Here is a 20,458-nt window from a genome sequence, read left to right on the forward strand (position 1 = left end):
CATTAAATGGAAAAATAAATTGTCACTGGGCGAATATATTTTTCCCCTAAACTCAAATGTAACGGTCCATTTAAGACATCCTTTGGTGAACAGTGATGTATTTCTAGATACAGATGCACAGGCACACACAAAGACAGTGACTCATTACAGATACACTGCACGTCTATGTGTCTCATCTATCACCCCTAAACAGCGCAGACTGATTATGCTCCCTGCTGGTGAATGGCGAGCACTGCACTGAGGTGCAGAGGGAATTGAACAGGCTGATAAATGCTGCAAGTTGTAGTTTACAGGCTAGACAACAGCAAACGTTCTGTGTCAATGCTTGAAAAATGATCGGGGGAAATATCTCCGCCATAAATGTGAAGACCATCAAGAAGCTTTTAAGATTCAGGTGATGGCCGATAAACAACGGCAGCTACACAAACCAGTGAATATTAATCACCAGTAGACGGCAATCTAGAAAGCAGGAGGTAAACCACCAAACATGACTATATCCTGTCTCACTGAACTGCTTCAAATACATGAGCAGAGCCAGATGGACCTTTCACATTGTATTTTCACTTTTTTTCATATTGATGGGAAAAATGTGGAATCGATTTAAATATGGATTTGAATATGATCAAATCTATGCTTTTTTAGGTAGGTGCTGATCTAGTCTTGCGTAGCCAGATCTTCAGACTGACAGCAGAAGGTCTGGACATCGCAACTTTCAATCACAGTTCTACCAATCACAGTTCGTTTTGTTTGATGTCGATGTCGATGTCAAGTCGATGCCCCTACGATGACAGACCGGCGTGCATCTAATAAATTATTCATTCAAGAACATTGTGCAACTTTACTGCAACAATGGAACCATAAAAAAATGGCGAGACACAGGTCTCCTGGTCATCCTGTAGAATTCAGCCAATCAGATGACGACTTTGAAACTCCTAAAGTGTTTCCAGTTAAGTGTGCCCTATGCATCAGATGTTCAGCCAACGGTCCGTGGGTGTGACGTCTAAGGCTGAGACTAGTGCTGATCTAGCTATACTGTTCACTAGGAAAAACTGATGAAGCTGGTTGACCAGCATGTTAACTGGAAAGTAATTCTGGTTGACTGAGGAAGTCTTGTTGGTTAAGCTGGTATAAAGGCTTGTTGGAACAGCAGCCAGGGTTTGAATTGTGTTGCCAATCGTGGGTTCTGCCTCCCTAAACCCACACAAAAGGTTGGTGGATCTCAAGTATGTATTCCTTTTACATATAAAAGAAAAATTCAAACGCTGTTTCATAAACCACAAAAGTTAGATTAATCAGAGCACAAACAGAAGTCGTGTTTGTCGGAGGGGTGTAACCATAGCAACAGCTGCTCAATCGCTGTCTGTACTATATTGACAAAACATAACAATTTTTATCACAAAATTCAATACAATTTTACAATTCTTACTGTTTTTATGGAATATTGCATTGTTTATTATAAATAATTTATCGGCGCATGTATTAAAAAAAAGAGGAAATATTATACACTCTATTTTTTGATGTTTAGCTTTCTGAGGACGGATTGCTGCAAAATCTCTATCCTTATTATCCAGCGATCGCATAACGTTGTGTTCAATTGACATCTGGGCAAGTGCGGACAGTCTTTCTTGCAGCATGGTGGAACACGGGTATGATTTCAACATATGAGATATAAAAATGAAATAATGGGGAAAAAATGTAAATGTTGTATCAAATCAATAGGGTATCTTGTTTGCAATAGTGCTGATGTTCGGAAATAACAGCACTTTATATTCTGTTATAAATACTAAAAACAAGAACTCATACAGGGAAATTTTTGCCATATATAGCTTTAAATTTGGGAGCATTTTTTTATTAATTTTGGTGGCATTTTTGCCTCAAGCCTCGATAATTTCTAAGCATGGTGAGTGCGTGGCGTGATGGCGGGGATCTTTTTCGAGCGCAAGCGGAGGCCCCTTCTGTTGCGAGGCCCGTTTCAAGTGAAATGGGTGAAACATAGAAAAGGCCGCTACTGCCCCTTCGCAACAAACTCCGAATAATCCCTCTCTTCTAGCAACACATGAGATCACAGCAATAGCAAACGACAACAATCCAATCAATTCCTGATGGACAAAATCAAATCCTGCCCACCATTTTTTCTTCTCAATATTATTTTTATTAGTTTTTATAACAACAAAAGTTAACAAACATAAACAACCATATCCATATCCATCACCCCCACACACACAGAAAAAAAGCAAGTCAGACAAACCAACATTTTTTCTTGTTCGAGAAGCCCTTTCATTTATATACGCCACGAGATGATCGCAACTTCCGTTTTAATGGTGACTTTAAAATGTGTAAAAGTTTCCGTTTAGCAACTGCAGGTGCCAAAATTTGGTTTAGCACGACAAACTTCAACAAAGCCTGAAAACCAGAAATGTACTGTCAGAAGTTCCATAAAAATGCAGAACCATTAAAAATCATTGAGTAATTCTCACATTGACACCAGCATCCAAAACACAACATAATGCTGTAACATATGACCAATGATGCTGGGATATGCTAGATCAGTGGTTCTCAATCGGGGGACTGGGGCCAACTAGGGCACCTAGGAAAACTTCCAGAGGAGCCCCAATAAGTCTTAAAATGATTCAAATTTAGGCTACATTCACACTATCAGTTTTTTTGGAATGACAACCGCATTTACTTACAGGTGTGTGAGTCTAAAAACGTCCTGTTCACACAGCAACTTACAGTATTGTCTCACATACTGTATGTATGAACGTGCAATGGGAGTCAAGCCCGAATTCTCTTAACAGTAACCATAGCGACCGTGACCAAAGTAATATCAAAGATATTAAACTGCTGCTTTTATGGCAGCATCCATAAAACTGAATAGTCTCACTTTTGACACACCAAGAGTCTAATCGAGTTCATTCGTCAAATCTTCATCAACCGACTGCGGTGTTTATATCTGGGTGGAGAGCGGAGCATTTGAGTCGCGTGTAGAACACAAAACTGATGAGAGCAGCTCCGGTGGAGAACAGTGATTGGATTTTGGAAAATGGAAATATTGGAAAATTTACAGGTAATAGAATGCGGTTGTCATTCCATAAATAACTGAGCTGTGTGTGAATGCAACTTTATTAAGGACTCAAGTACAGGCCTGACAACCGTATTCTGCTGCTGTATGGACGTGGCCTTAATCATATTACCATAATCATAATTAAAATGCTAAAAACACTAAAAAAATTAAGATGACATCATACTTTTGGGTTACAGAAGTACTAGAGGTATATATCAGCTTAGATAGGAGAGCCTCTGAATATTGGCCTTGGAGTCAAGAAGGTTGAGAACCACTGTGTTATAAGGAGAGGAAAATACGGCTGTTCCAATTCTGCAGGAAAAACGTGAATCTTCATGCAAAGTTCTGCTGCCGCTGATTCCTTGAGGGCCTGACCAAGACGCATCACAGCAGCCAGAGTAAAGCTCTGATCTTCAGTCCGTTCCCTCCCATTTATCTCCAGCAATGGCCTCACCTAATCCCAAATCCCAGCACATTCTAACTAACTCTTTCGCCTGCTGCCCTTTGTGACCCTTATCCTCTTTCAATCCCTGCTGCCCTTCATCATTGTGAATTTGCTGGCTCTGCTTTCCAAGCTTTGCTCTGTAGCCACCACTGCAAATAGCAAGCTATGACGTTAGCAGAAAAGCCAGCGAGCAGTTGGCACACACGTATATGTATACAACACACCCACCTTGACACTTGGCACATGGATTCTTCTCATACTCCAGCAGTTCTGGAGCCTGGCCGCGCACACTGGTGGTCCTTCGCAGCGCTCCATCCTCACGCAGACGAGCTGCCTCTTCTTTGGCATAGGCCCCCAACTCCTGTGTATAGCGTCCATACATCTGAAAGTGAGACAGGAGTGAATTAAGATGTTACCTGGGAAGGAAATGAAGGGAAACCAAGCCGAGAAGTGCTTCACTGAAATAATGTCAGACTTAACAGGCTGTTCAAAAACCCTTTAAATAAATTGAGGTAGTCTGTCAGTTTCCTGTCCCTGAGCACCATCCCTGAAACATCCCTGCTTCACTGAAATGGTGCTATTTGTGAGATTTAAACTTAAGCATCCACATTTGGGTTAATTGGGCCATAGAAACATCCTTGTGACTGTAGATTCACTTCGTATTCCTTTGGGGGAAAAGTCCACCTGGCTCACAAGACTACAAGAGTTATGAATTGTTCATGTTGTTGTTGTCTCATGCACATGTTCTTCAATCTTTCATGGAGGGCTGTAACTCTTCTATAGTTACTGTGAGCATTTAGTGGTCTCCTAAACGGATTCACAGCTGTTACACATTAAAAAAAATAGAGTTTACTTTTCTTCAAGGTATGTTCAATGCTTTGGAAATGTCCTACGTACTTGCCCCGACTGCTATTTTATATGGACCTAGGCGCAGTTCTGCTTTGAAAGTGCCTTTGCCCTGATGCCGATATGCTTTATTTAGTGTTTGGGAACGATATGTTCCCAAACACACCCAGGTGCGCTTTATTTTGATTCACGTACCTCATACCTCAGATGCAGATACACAGATTCCAGTTAAGTTAATGTGCAATTTCTGGCTTGTTGCACTGGTTAGATTAATGATAATTTACCTGTTAAAGGCAAGGCACTAAAAGCTTATTTATTCAAATATCAGAGTTTATAAAATATAAAAGTTTGCACATTCCAGACACATTTGTTTAGATTTTTTGTAAAGACTCTATGTCAGGCTGAATCCCAATTCTCTGTCTTACCCCTTCCCCTTACCCCTTCCACTTAGATTTGCAAAACAGTGTGCATTTAGTGTTTGGGGCTTTTATTTGCAAAAGTAAATGTGAAAAAAGTAGTAAATATCTCTTATAGAAACTAAGTGCTATACTGTGTCTGTAATTTTTAAGTAGAAAAAGAAGAATAGATGAAATACAAGCTTTTTCTAAGCAGCTGAATAGGATGTGTATTTCTAATCTCCTGGGCCTTTACACATTAAAGCTAACAGTGTCAGAAACAGTGCTGGTTGGCTGTTTCACAGAGATATAGGAACGATACACCATCAGAATTTAAACTACTTTCACATTTTGCTGCATTGAGCTGTGATTTGTGGTAATGTCAAATTGTGACAATTCGCCTGAGCAAATCAAATACTTTAAAACAGTATGGTTTGTTCTGTGAATGACTTTAATTTCTTTTTACTGAAATCTATACTTTAATCCTCGGACTGCCCAGCACAATTTCTCTCAAGCGATATCGAGGAGAATGTGATTTAAATGAGAAGTGAAACTGTTCTTCTCCTCTAAACACAAATTATTGCTTGTTATTTGATAAAGATGATGTTTGTTGTTTTGTGTTGTTTCTCCAAAATCCACAATCTATCAGTCTGGATAATAGTTCTGTTCAATATACAGGGCTTTCAGGGACACCATGGGAGACATATTGAGGGCATTGCAAAAATATTCAGATACTAATTTACAAAAGGGTTGTTATTGATCTACAAAAGTACCTGTAATTTAAGTTTTTAGCCATAGATCATTGCATTATGATTTCTGTATAAATAATATGAAAGAAATAAAGGAACATGAATTATAACAGATGAAGATCACACACAGGTTGTACCAATGACGAGTGAATTTTTACCATCTGTAAAATATTTTAAAATTGTTAGAATTGTTAGATTTGAATCACTATGGTTTGAATAACGCATATCACACATCAGTGATGTTCAGAGACTCTCCTCACAATTCGATTTTTTATTAACCGTTTTATTTACTTGCCAAACCCAATTTTAGCTTGCACTGGGTTCATCTTGGACCCTGACTAGAGATCTAATTAAAGTGCAAATCAATTTTCACCAGAAATTGGGGAGTCCTTTCAGCCAAACCACTGCAAACTTACAATAATGCTTTCAACAATTTTGTATCCTTCAGCTGAATTCATATGGTATCATCCTGACATGATATTGTGTGGGTGACGTAAGGGGGTATTTTGAGCCCTTCCCACCCATTGTCCTCTGCCTTTCCCTATTCCTTTCTTCTCCCATCCCTCGTTCTTATACAGTCAGCTGCTCCCACACAGGCACATGCCCACGGTGCTAAAGATGGAGAGACGGGAATATTGGCAGGTCCGTTGTGTAGCGCCACAATCCCTCTCTCCCACTCCATCCTCCTGTTTCTCCCTCTCTCTCTGTTCTATAAACACACGGCACTCTGATCTGAGGAGCTCTGCCGCCAGCGGCACATTGAGATGAGCATCACGATTCCAGCAGACTCTCTCTTCGCTCGCATGAGCAGGTGCAGCTCATAGAGAGAAAGCAAAGCAGCCCATGCACAGATTGATCCATACCCTCCTCTTCCTCCTCTGCTCCGTCTGCCTCGTTTCACACAACCTTTGCACCCCTTTGTCACTCATTCTAAACATCTACCCACCTGAAGCCGTCGCCCGACACGCGACGCCTAATCGCACCAAGTCATCGTCTTCATCAGCTTGGCACCCGTCCATCCTGGACAGCTTGATATATTAGTCTGGCTCAATTAAACTCTCCCACCATTTCCAAACAGTGACATTTAACCTTAGCAACACAAGCTGTCACATTCAATGACCTGCTGCGACCAATCAAATGGCACGTCCGAAGTGCGACGCTCCTATCACAGGTGAGCTCCTGACCTCTCCTAGAAAATAGGAAAAGGGTTTAGGCGACAAGCTGTGAAAAACAAGGTTTACCCAACAGATGCTGCCTCATCACATCATGCTCAACCCCGTCAACACTTCAGAGCACACTTACTCGATACAATAAGCCTTTAAAGTGTTTCCCTTCAGTATCCTAGCAGTCAAACAGACCTGCGGCATTATGACCAGGAAGGGCTCTGCAGAAGTTACGTTTTTCTATTCTTTCACACAACTGGTACAAGAAGTCAGGTCTGACAGTGCTGCTTTCACATGCAAAATCCCCAGTTCAGTAACTGTTGTAAGACGTGAAGCTCTTGCTTTTTGTCCTAACTATTAACCCTCTGATGTGTACAAACACCAGTGTGATTAGAACATTCTGTGCATCACGTGATGAACTGCTAAATTCAAATCTGCTTTCCCGCTTTGAAGCTGAGCCAGAGACACTGAGCGTTTCTCATATATCACGACTGTGTAGTCATTTTCACACAATATTTATTTTAGATTTCAGACATTTAAATACACAGAAGTACTAGCATAACAACATTTATAGTTTGTAAAATACACACTAATGTCGATGGAAGTGGCAATAATCATTTCAAACATAATTTGACGACATGTTTTTATGTGCGCTTTGTTGATGACAAAAATTACGCCACAGGGTCTGTTGGTGAGCAAGAGTAGAACTAGTATGCAGGAAGTATACTTTCGGCTTGATAATTAATGATATTTGTAAAATAAAAAAAAAAAATTGCCTTTAAAAATATTTTTCAAACTTTAAAAAAATATATAAAATATGCTATATACTTGATGGTTACAGCACAATGCATAGGTCCTATTATGATTATTTACATTTTCTACTTTAATTAGTGTATAATGTTGCTGTTTGATCATGAAAAAGGTCTGCAATGTTACAAAGCACAAAGTCCACTCCAAAGGGACTTATTCTCTTTATCAGTAAGCACTAAATACATTTTTAATTTAAATAATTTCCGCCCAAGTCATACACAAAAAAGAGGGTAAGGCCTGGTTGAGATGTGTTAGTTAGTAGTGTGTTAAAACTCACGATTATAAGGGACCTGACATTTCCAAAACACGCTTGAAGTCGTTGACCAATCACAAAACACTGGTCCAGCCAACCAATCAGAGCACAATGCACTTTTCAGAAGAAGGGGCTTCATAGAGACCGGAACTAAATAGAGTGTTACTGACAGACTAGGAAGAGATGGGACTGCAATAGTGTTAAATATGTGAAAAATAAGGTGTTTTTTGAACATTCAAGCATGAAAATCTTTAGTAGACCCAAAAAGGTCATAATAGTGCCCTTTAAAACCATAATTTATTTTCTTGAAAATGGTATAAATGTGTTTTTAATACCATATGAAACCTACATGAATACAAAAAGTGAGTTTCTAACGTATTTTAATTTGTCCTCTTTATCAAGTACACTCTTATATGTCATTGACCTGTAGGCCTACATTTATTGGTACACAGCTAGCAAGTATGCTAATCAAATAGACTCACAGGCACACAAGCTCAAGGAATATTTCAGGTGGATATGAGTGGCCTGTGGCAAAGATCTCTCTGAAGGGTTTTGGAGTGTAAATGGAACCTTTTACCAGTTCTGCCTCAGAGCCTTTCGCCAGCCGTCTGAGAGCATCAAGTGCCCTGTCCTGTGTCGCTAAGGCAGGTGCGCCACTCCACTGCAGGCTGAGTGGGATGTAATAGCCAATTAATTAAATATTGCTGTATACTGTGAAATATTTGCTGTCCATTTTGATTGCTGCTTGTCAGACTGTGCAGTATGACCCCAAGAGATCTTCCACGATGTCCACAGTAGACTGTGCGATCTTTTTTGTGTCAACTGTACAATGTGCATCTTAGCTTAGACTTTGGTCATGATTGACAGGCATGACTGGGCGTTTTACAGTCCCTATCACATTCTGACATCCTTATTGACATGCAAAATTGAAATGGGCTGCTCAAGCCAAAGCAAGATCCTTTTTTTTTCAAGTGTCTGGAGTCTGTGGCTAGGCTATATATGACATTCTTCAAAGCAGACACAAGATAATTTTGATAGAAGATAACTTGAAGGCAAAAATACATTTGTGTTAACCCTTTCATGTAAACAAGTATTTTCAACCAAACATCTCTATTCTTCTCTCTGTCTCTTTAGGTATATAGTAGGGAATACCAGGTACACACACACGCGCGCAGATAAAGCCATCAATTGCTATGCTCCAATTGGTTCGTTACTAGATGGGTGTCATAAGGGAAGTCAAACCAGAGAAATGTGGCCCACATATTTTGATATTACCAGAACTCATCCAGAGAAGATTAATCGCAAATAAGGCCATCACTGAGCATGTCACATTAAAGGGATAGTTTTAGGGATAGATGCGCTTTGACGGACTTCCAAAAAACATATACCCATTGACTCCCATTATAAAGCTTGGAAGAGCCAGGACATTTTTTAATATAACTCCGATTGTATTCATCTGAAATAAGAATGTCATATACACATAGGATGGCTTGAGGGTGAGTAAATCATAGGCTAATTTTCATTTTTGGGTGAGCTATCCCTTCTGCATTACAACTTATTTGTTTTTATGATCTTCAAAAAAAAACAAAAAACAAACATAGAAATCCTAGAAAGTGTCTTCAGCTTAGCTAAATGTACAATGAACATGGGAAACCAATAACAAGCACATAAAGAAATATAGCTGCAAGCAGCAATTATCGGGGCCAAACACATGCTTGAAAGTGTCAGACCAACTGCAACAATGAGCAATTAAAGACATTTAAAAAGGATTTTTGACGAAATTAAAAATATGATTTAATTGATTATCACTTTCGACCAATAGGTGGCGCAGTTACAAAACTGATGTGATGTGGTCAGAGTGAAGTGACAATGACACATACAAAGTTTGGTGTCAATATGTCAAGGCATTGCAGAGATAAAGCCTGAATAGTCCTTTTGGCATCATGCCTCAAATTTGCTGCTGTGGTATACAAAAACGGTTTCGTCTATCGACACGAAATCCATAACTTTTAGTCAGCACAGTCTGGAGATGATACGATTCGATTTTGGTGAAAATCGGACAAACGGTCTAGGAGGAGTTCGAAAAAGTAGGTTTTGAATGAAAATCAAGATGGCGGACAGGAAGTTCGGCCAAATAAGGAAAACTTGGTATCTATGTTCTCAGCTTGACCCAAGGAATCTATTAAGACCAGTGACATTTCAATAGCCAGATATATTCAAAAGTTATTAGCCTTTTTGGAAATTTGTTTATAACTTTTAGCCACTAGGTGGCGCTTGTTCGAAACTTCTCAAGCTCATTCAGGGAATCATGCTGATGACCCATACCAAGTTTCGTAACAATCCGTTCATGCGTTCTTGAAATACAGCATTTTAGCACAAAATTCAAAATGGCCAACAGCCGAAATGGCCGATATGGTAAAATTGGATATCAGTTGACTCGGCATGTTGCCCTGAATCTAACGAGACCAATTTTATGATTTTTGGACAAACTGTTCAGAAGTTATAAGCAAAAATAGCCATTTTTCATATCTCCGGACCAGTAGGTGGCGCTGCGCCGAAACGCAGCATGTAACCTCAGGACATGCTTGTGATGACCTGTACCAAGTTTGGTCTGAATCCGATAAAGTGTTGCGGAAATACAGCCTTATGTCTGTTTTCGCAAGCGCTATGTAAAATTAATTTGCGCGGTATTCGAGGATGGTTCGATCAATTTTTATGAATTCCATAACTTTTTGTCACCATGGTCTGTAGATGATCTGGTTAAATTTTCGTGAAAATCGGAGCATCAAAATGGCGGACAGATTTCCATGACGGAAAATGACGTCATAGGGTGCTAGCGAATCGACTTGAGCCAAGGATCGGGGGGGGGGGGGGAGAATTTTGTTTCTAGCCCTTGTGGTTCAAAAGTTATTAGCATAAACATGAGTGAAACTTTGGACAGTTGGTGGCGCTAGAGGGATTGAGTTGGCGACTGCAAATTTGCTATGGTGACTTTTCTGACTGTCCTTTATCAGTGTGCCAAATTTCATAAATTTCCCGCAAGCGGTTCTATGGGCTGCCATAGACTCCCAGTCGTAAGAAGAAGAATAAAAACGGGAACAGATACAATAGGTGCCTCCGCACCTTCGGTGCTTGGCCCCTAATTAAAAGCATGCATACACTGTATAAATCTTTTTCTTAAAAATGTAATTTATTCCTATGATGGGAAAGCTGAATTTCCAGTCTTCAGTGTCACATGATCCTTCAGAAATCACTCTAATGTCCTGATTTGGTGCTGCTCAAGAAGCATTTCTTATTATTATCAATGTTGAAAAAAGTCTGTCAGCATAATATATTTCAGGATTCTTTGGAAAGTTCACACAACAGCCTACCTGAAGCAACAATCTTTAGCAAAATTACAAATAATGTACTGTCACTTTTGATCAGATTAATGTGTCCTTGCTGAATAAAAGTATCAGTTTCATTCAAAAAAGACTAAACATCTTACTGACCCCAAATTTTTGAAAGGTAGTGTATACACCGCTCTAGTTTTATTTTGTAGTGAAAACAAGGCAGAAACTTCTCTCAAGATCATAAACAACATCTTACCTAAGCTCATGGCTTTAAAATATATTTTTACGGACAATCTTGATAGGATGACATCAAGTCTTTTTGTGCAAATTCCTTCCCCTACCAGGACATTTGATGTCACATCTCTAAAAGAACATCAAGATAAGTTTTAGATCCGCCATGTCAGACCATCTTTAATTTATATAATGGAAAAAGTAAGGCAAAGGATGTATTGGATTAGTATTTAACAGATTCACGAAACCAACCTCTGTCAGCAACCATAACTTTTCCTGTTTCCCCAAAACATCCCTTGCAAGAAAAAAAAGAAAAGAATTAAGGCATTGATCCCATTAGACTAATGACTCCACCCAACCTGGTGTGGGACGGTTTGACATTGAGCCAGAATGAAGAATATTAAAGAAATGTGTAATATCTTTACTTGAGGTGTTCTATTAAATTATAGTGGTTCAGGGCCAAATGGTGTTTCAGATGCTTGGATGGCGAGCATGCGACTAAAAGCTGATGTGGGATTAAACTGCCTACTTTAATCCATTTTGCAATCAAGTAGGTATACGGCTGTCATTAGAGCTGTTGCCTTGCCTGCTTAAGGTTATTCATCGCTTCATTTGTAGAAAAAAAGTCATAAATGGGCTAGTCAAATCATCTTGGGGAGTGATGAATAGCATATCTCTTCAGCAAATCATTCATCTAAGAGCGTATGAACACAGCAGATCAATTTACATGCATGCATGACTAAACCGCACGCAGTACCACTGGCTATTAAAGACATCCCGCCCCTACATCTCTCTCTTGCCATGGTTTGTGGGTAAAGTGTGAGGTCACTACCATCTTCCTGCTTTAGTAAGTACACTGTGAAGATCCTCTAGCGGTGCTAAAAGCATAATCACATGTCTGTGACTGCGGGCACCATGCTGGTTATGTGTGGTGAGGCTGATGTCACACTGTAGGACTTGTGTCCTCAGCACATCTACACTCTTTGATCTCATCGGTGGCCGAAATCCTCCTCCCCTGGTTGAGGAAACTGGCAAGCTATCTTGAAACACACCCTGAAAGGTCAAAACCATGGGTCACAACACCTTCACTACTCAATCTGAGGCAGAGTTTTAAGAGACAGTTCACGCAAAAATTTAAATCATCCTTTACTTGTCTTATATCCTTATCATACCAACTCATTTAATTCCATGAAACCCTTTGACGCGTACAATCACACCGGTGTGATTAGAATGTTCAGTGCATCATACAGACTATATAAATTGACAATTAGGGCTGGGCGATATGGCCCAAAAAAAATATCACGATAATTTCTTTTATATCAGTCGATATCGATAATTATCACGATAAAAGTCATCTTTATTTCTTTCAAGTTTAAAGGCAGATTTTTGCTCCTAAGTGAAAGTTGTAGAAACAAGAGCGTCAATTGTGGTTTTAAACTACTCTTTATTGTCAGAACATATCATGACAAACACTTGCCATACTGGTGAACATTTCACAAATCTGAGGTAGAACATTCAAACATTTGTCATTTTTCCTTAACAAAATAAATATCTTTATTGGACAATTAATTTCTTAGTTTCTGCATGTGCTAATTTTTATTTGGTAAAATGTAATATTCTGACTGTTTGATTTTTATTAAACTTAACCATTGGTCATCCAGTATCATGCATTTAGATCATGATAACCACAGATAAAACGTACTCGGTTACTAACGTAACCTCGGTTCTCTCTAGAAGAGGGAACGAGTACTGCGTTTTTGTAAAAACGCTACGGGAAAAGTCTCTTTTCACGAAATACTGAAGCAAAAAATTATCCTTAATTTTCATAAATGTAAAACGCGTTGCGGCAGTGCTTAGCTATGGCGAGACGGCTTGCTCGCTCATTGGCTGCTCTGCAGCAACTGCATAAGCCTATCGAGCGAGGCCTGAGGTGACGTCAGGCCAATGAGGACGCTTCGCGCCCTCCTAGCCATTTCCCGCCGAGACGGGTGTGGCTAACCTCTATATAAGGAGCTCGAGAAGGCTGATTCACTTGATTTTCATCGCCGAAGCGAACCAGAGTGAACCGTACGCACGGCAGAGAACGCAGTACTCGTTCCCTCTTCTAGAGAGAACCGAGGTTACGTTAGTAACCGAGTACGTTCTCTTACGAGAGTCCTCTCGTACTGCGTTTTTGTAAAAACGCTACGGGAACCCCTTGTAAAACGCCGTGCGTGCTGGGATAAAGACACCGATCACTGGAAGCTAACCAGGTGTACAGTGCATAATCACCAGATAGACTCAAAGAGCCTGGGATTAAGGGAGGGGAACCTTAATTCCCTATATTGTAACGTCCGCAGACGTAAAACATGACCTCACAGAGAGAGTCTAGAGACAAGAGGGGATTCCTCTGTCCTTATATGGTTGCGTCAGCAGACGCGAATATGACATCACATAGACAGGGTGGGGGAACCTGAACTAAATGTGGGAAATGTGGGTCTTACACAGTTCTGCCCATAAGACAGTCGGCAGCGCGTTGCGCATGCGATTTCAGTGTTCTAGTTAGACAGCTGAATCGGCTATACCGATAGTAGCTTAGCCTGTAAGGCGGGAACCTCTAGGTTGTAAAACCTGATAAATGTAGACGGCGAGGCCCAGCCCGCCGCCGTACATATATCCTGTAAGGAAATCCCGCTGGACCAAGCCCACGAGGAGGCAACGCCTCTCGTGGAGTGCGCTCTAACTCCCAACGGGCACTGGAGGCCCTTGGCAGTATAAGCCAGCGCTATGGCGTCAACTATCCATCTGGATAAGCTCTGTTTCGACACAGCCATTCCCTTGGAACGTCCACTGAACGAGACAAAGAGCTGCTCAGTCTGTCTGAAGACAGCCGAGCGGGACACGTAAGCTCTTAGAGCCCGAATGGGGCAAAGAAAACTTGAGTCCCCTTCCTCACTTGATCCCGGCAGGGCAGACAGGGAGATAACCTGAGCCCGAAACGGTGTGTTGAGGGACTTTGGCACATAGCCATGCTTAGGTTTGAGTATGACTTTAGAGTCGTTAGGTCCAAACTCCAAGCACGCTGGGCTCACAGAGAGCGCGTGCAGGTCGCCTATGCGCTTCACCGAAGCGAGAGCCATCAAGAACACTGTTTTGAAAGACAAATGTTTGAGGCTAATAGATTGGATAGGCTCGAAAGGGGCACCTTTCATGGCCGCCAAAACCGTAGAAAGGTCCCACATAGGAACTGAAGGAGGTCTGGGTGGATTCAGTCTCCTAGCTCCCCTGAGGAAGCGGATGACTAAATCATTCCTTCCCAGTGACTGACCCAGCGTTGAACCGGAGAACGCTGAAATAGCCGCCACATACACTTTGAGCGTGGAAGGGGATCTGCCCTTATCCAACAGCTCCTGTAGGAAGGAGAGAACCTCCGTCACCTCACAATCGAGAGGTGATAGGCTCCGAGCTGTACACCAGCCGGAGAAAACCGACCACTTCGAGGCATAAAGCCGCCGAGTTGACGGCGCCCTGGCCTGAGTGATGGTATTTATCACTCCCTCTGCGAGGTCAACGGATAACCGTTGAGCGCCCACACGTGAAGGGACCACAGCTCCGGGTGTGGGTGCCAAATTGAGCCCCTGGCCTGCGAGAGGAGATCTCTCCTCAATGGCACTGGCCATGGAGCGATGTCTGCTAGCTGCATCAGGACTGGGAACCATGCTTGGTTCTTCCAGAGCGGTGCTACAAGCAGCACTGAGCATTTCGTTTCCTTGACCCGCTCTAACACCTGTGGCAGGAGGGAGACGGGGGGAAAGGCATAAAGCGGGCAGCGCGGCCACACGTGGGACAGCGCGCTGTCGTTTCTGGAAAAGAACACGGGGCAATGAGCGTTTTCGCGGGACGCGAATAGGTCCACTTCCGCTCTGCCGAATCTTTCCCACAACAGCAGGACTGTTTGCGGGTGTAGAGACCATTCGCCCAGGGGAATGTTGTTCCTGGACAGCCTGTCTGGGCCCACATTCTGGAGCCCAGGCACATGCACTGCTCTCAGCGAGCGCAAATTGTGCTGAGCCCATATTAGGAGGCGTTTCGCCAGCCTGTATAGGGCTGTGGATCTCAGACCGCCCTGGCGATTTATATAGGACACCACGGCCGTGTTGTCCGAACGGACTACGACGTGTTGGTCCTTGATTTGGGGACAAAAACGCGTCAGCGCATTGTGCACTGCCAGCATCTCCAGGCAGTTGATGTGTTGGAGCTTTTCTCGTTTCGACCACAGGCCGAAGAACGGTCTGCCCTCGAGCAGCGCTCCCCATCCCGAGGTGGATGCGTCTGTCGACACCATCCTCACTCCCGAGGAAGTCCCCAGGCTTACACCTGATCGGTACCAGTCGCCCGCCAACCAAGGTATTAGGGCTGCCACACAGCTCTGATTGACCTCGAGACGTAACCGGCCGGACACCCACGCTCCGCGCGGAACTCGCGCTTTCAGCCAGAACTGCAGAGGGCGCATGCGGAGCAAGCCCAGCTGAAGAACCGGTGATGCTGAGGCCATGAGACCTAGCATCCTCTGAAACGTCCTGAGCGGGGTAGTCGCGCCGCAGCGGAAAGATCCCGCTGCGCGCTGAATGTGCAGCACGCGCTGTGGCGACAGCCGCGCTGTCATAGACTGTGAGTCCAGAATGGTACCCAGAAACGAAATCGTTTGACTGGGGTTCAGTGAACTCTTCGTCCAATTGACTGTGATACCAAGATTCTCGAGGTGATCGAGTAAAATGGCTCTGTGCTCCACGAGCTGTGATCGTGATTGAGCTAGGATCAGCCAGTCGTCCAAATAGTTCAGCACTCGCATGCCTCTGAGTCTGAGAGGAGCGAGCGCTGCGTCCATGCACTTCGTAAATGTACGAGGTGCCAGGGACAAGCCGAACGGCAGGACTGTATACTGGTATGTCTGACCCTCGAAGGCGAATCTCAAGTATTGCCTGTGATGTGACGCTATTTGTATTTGAAAATACGCGTCCTTCAGATCTATCGACATGAACCAGTCTCCTCGGCGAACATGCGCGAGGATTTTCCTGGTCGTGAGCATTTTGAAACTGCGTTTCACTAATGCTTTGTTCAGCCGTCTTAGATCCAGTATGGGTCTGATACCACCGTCCTTTTTGGGGACTAGAAAGTATCTGCTGTATAGCCCCCCTTTGCTTTGAGCTAGGGGTACGTGCTCTATCGCCCCTTTGCTTATCAGTTTTGATATTTCGGCGCGAAGTAGGTGTGCTACTTCTAAATTCACCGAAGTTTCGACGCGCGCTGTGAAGCGGGGGGGGGCGTCGACAAAACTGTAGCGAGAAGCCTCTCTTTATAATGCCTAGCACCCAGTCCGAAACCCCTGGGAGCGCTGCCCATGCTACTGCATGGCTGGCTAAGGGCTGGATGCGAAGCACGCTCTGTTCGTGTGACAGAGGTGCTTCGGGGTGCGATAACATAGGCGTTATGCCTGTGGCATTCGAGGCGGGGGGCGCGCTTATTACAGCGGGCAGAGCGCTCGTCCTCGACCTTACTACAGTGCTTAACTGAGTGAGGGAGGGCTGAGCGAGTTTCGCGGGACTCATGTCTGCGGGTAAATGTGGGCGGGACGCGGGCACATTCACTGCTTTGGACGCGCTGTCTGCCTGAGCAGAGCGAGCGCACACAGGTCTCGTTTTTACAGAGAGCCTGTGGTCCGTGAGACATAGTGTATGTGGGCACTGGGAAGTGGGCACTTTCACTACATTTGAAGCGCAATCGATCTGAGTCGATTTTATGTGCGCGAGCCCTAAGTGTAGGGCTGTGCTTATGTGTAGGGATGGGCACTGAGGAGTGGGCATCGACACTACATTTATAGCACCATCGGCCGTGGCCGGGACACCAGAAAATACACTCTTTTCGGGATATATCTGGGTAGCCGTGAAAACGGCTTTTGTGTGCAGGCAAGCGGGCAACTGTGCGGGCTTGCGTCTTGCAGAAAACGCTGGGGCAGTCGCAAGTCTTGGGACTGAAACAGCGGCGCGCTTGGGTGAGAGACCGGCCGCAGCGGGACTCACACACCTGCGCTTTCCTAGGAGTGCTAGGACTTCTTCGGGGCTTCCGGCTTTACCACAATCCTCGGCCGCGGCCCGCGCTGAGCGGGGCGTCGGCTGGTAGAGCGAGAGCGGGACCTAGAGCTGTGCTGCTGTCGCTGCTGTCGCTGCTGTGAAGATGTGGCCGAAGGCGGGGGCTGAGGCTGAGAACTCCGCGGAGTCTGTTTCTCACGACTCGCTGCAGAACCGGAGCGCTTCGGGAGGAAGTGCTTGAAGGCTTGAGACGCTTTCTGGGCTTCGGTAAATCTCTCCACGAACTCGGAGAGAGAAGAACCGAAAAGGCCAGCGGAAGACAGCGGGGCGTCGAGGAACGCGTTGCGCTCGGAATCAGCCATCTCCGTGAGCGTAAGCCATAGGTGTCTCTCAGCAACAGTGGCGGAAGCCATACATCTTCCCATGGCTTGTGCAGCAGACTTGGTAGCGCGGAGTGTTAGGTCCGAAGCGCTCCTCAAATCCGCGATGCAGATAGCTTCAGGTCCTATCTCATCCAACTTACGGAGGAGATCACCCTGGAATATCTGCAGCGTAGCCATGGTGTGTAGCGCTGACGCAGCCTGCCCAGCGGCGGAGAAAATTCGCGCGAGCAGCGTCGACGTCATGCGGCAGGCTTTGGAAGGCAACACCGGTTTAGTCCGCCGTCCAGCAGAGGGCGGGCAAAGGTGGGTTGCTATCGCCTGTTCCACCGGCGGAAGTGAAAGGTAGCCTCAGTCTTTTGCATTATCCAAGGAGGAAAATGCAGGCGACACAGACGAGCGCGTTCGCGCAGAGTAGGGCGCATTCCAAGCCTTCGCCACTTCTTCATGAAGCTCAGGAAGAAAGGGGGCGGGCTTAGATTCCGGAGAAGTGCGCTCACCAGGGAGGAAGCTACCATCTAGCCGGGTACGAGAGGGGAGTTCCGGTGCAGACCACTCGAGGCCGAGGCTCGCCGCGGCCAGCGCGAGTACTCGCATGAGCTCCTTCTCGATGTTGGCTCTCGTAGTGGGCTTGCGGGCAGGAGGCGCGAGGTCCTCAGAGCTCGCCCAGTCCTCGCTGCCTGAAGCTAACAGAGAGCAGGAATCCTTCTCCCCCGACGCGGCCTCGGAAACGACTTCCTCTGATGAAGCGGCGGCAGACTGCGGGCGCTGAGCATCAGGAAGAAGAACAGGAGAAGCCGGTGAAGCAGGCGGGCGAACCGGCGAGCTTGGTCGGGTTGGAGCGGGTTCCGGGACCCGCTGCGAGCGGCGCTTCTTGCGGCGCGGCAGCACGGCGGGGCATGCAGACTCTGAGAAGGATGCCAGGCGAGTCCGCAGAGTCACCATCGGCAAAAGCTCGCAGTGAGGGCAGCCGCCGTCAGCGAGCGCGAGCGCTGCATGGTCCTCTCCCAAACAGGAAACACAGATGACGTGGCGGTCTCCCTGGGAGAGTGGGGCTCGGCACGAGCCACACGAAGGCATCTTTAAAAAGACGCAGCTCTTTTAGGGGGTGAGTGTCGCGGGGCGAACACACACACACACACACAAGAACAGTAGTAATGGAAAGGATATAGCGCCGGAAAGCGCAGCAGGTACGGCTGTAGAAGGCGGCGTTGCCAGCAGCTTCGAGTGGCTCGTCCCGCTGAAGTGCTTGCCTCAAACGACGCTTGCTTCCTCGTGATCCAGCGATGTGAGAGCTTCGCTGAAGAGATGAAAAATCAAGTGAATCAGCCTTCTCGAGCTCCTTATATAGAGGTTAGCCACACCCGTCTCGGCGGGAAATGGCTAGGAGGGCGCGAAGCGTCCTCATTGGCCTGACGTCACCTCAGGCCTCGCTCGATAGGCTTATGCAGTTGCTGCAGAGCAGCCAATGAGCGAGCAAGCCGTCTCGCCATAGCTAAGCACTGCCGCAACGCGTTTTACATTTATGAAAATTAAGGATAATTTTTTGCTTCAGTATTTCGTGAAAAGAGACTTTTCCCGTAGCGTTTTTACAAAAACGCAGTACGAGAGGACTCTCGTAAGAGAACCAGGCATAGCCTGTAGCACCTCACTATCATGGCAAAATGTAACTTTATGGTTTCTATGGTATTTGTATGAAAAACAGTATACATTATTAAATACTGTAATTATATTCCATTAGTCCTTTAATACAGTCTACATTAATAATATAATACAATTCAATATGTATATCCCACATTTCATGGTGCAGTTAATATTACTAGGCTAACGTTACAGTAAATCCATGGTAAATGATGGGAATTTGTAGACGGAAAAGCCTTCGGACTGTATCGTTGCGCACAGTGTTTCTCCTGTTTGTCAGCGCTGTTTCATCTGCCTTTAAACTGGTTTAAATCACTGAGACATCTCGTGACCGATCAGAGTAAACGCATCTGCTCTAGTGAGCTCGCGCTGCGCTGCCGTTTGGACTTAATGGTCCGTGTGGCGCGCTGTTCAAATGAGTTTCGTTCCGCTTTTGGCGCATAAACATTATCGAACATTTATCGAACTCTTGATATCGTTTTATCGAGAAAATTTATATCGCGATAATTATCGTTATCGTTTTATCGCCCAGCCCTATTGACAATGTGTTTTTTTCATGTCAGATTCACATTTTGTAGATATTAGGGAACTATAAAACTTACTCTATTCTTCTCCCACTTCACAGGCCACCTAAATTCATGCATTTCAGGAGACATCCTAACAAGCAATTTTGCTTTAAAAGACGTCTAATAGCCGTCCAAACACAGCTCTGACGTCTAGGCTAAAACAAGGCAAAATTTGGGTTGTCAGTGAAAATTGAATAGACGTCTAACAATAGCCCATGAATAGACGCACAGACTATGCATAGAACATGTCAAAGAAATGAAAAATGACATGCAACCAAATTCAAGGTTATTTTGGCTAGAAGTGGGTTACTCATAGCCGGACTATTTCGGGTCTATAGTTAACCTAGTCGGTGAAATGACAGCTATTGCTTGCTGGGATGGATGAATCGATGTGTTGTAAATCCGACAGATACGATTGCAAACTAACATGGCGACGCCCTTTGCACATTATAGATCAGCTAACATAATAATTAAAAAGGTTTATAATAATAAGGTGATTTTTCAGCTAGAATATT

At 44.4% G+C, this 20,458-nt stretch overlaps 1 protein-coding gene across 6 annotated transcripts in view; it reads right to left on the reverse strand.

Annotated features, from left to right (window-relative positions):
• The window catches only part of clcn2a (chloride channel, voltage-sensitive 2a), a 51,941-nt gene that overhangs the window by 25,663 nt on the left and 5,820 nt on the right, over positions 1 to 20,458 (reverse strand). For 5 of the 6 annotated variants that reach the window (XM_084412111.1, XM_084412108.1, XM_084412107.1 and 2 more), the window contains exon 2: positions 3,738 to 3,891. In XM_084412111.1, coding sequence (XP_084268237.1) covers positions 3,738 to 3,891 — 154 coding nt within the window. Of the gene's footprint in view, positions 1 to 3,737; positions 3,892 to 6,445; positions 6,557 to 20,458 lie in introns of those variants that run through there. The other variant, XM_084412109.1, reaches the window with a different exon arrangement.

Source organism: Rutilus rutilus (assembly GCF_951802725.1).
Source record: "Rutilus rutilus genome assembly, chromosome: 6".
Classification (NCBI taxonomy): domain Eukaryota; kingdom Metazoa; phylum Chordata; class Actinopteri; order Cypriniformes; family Leuciscidae; genus Rutilus; species Rutilus rutilus.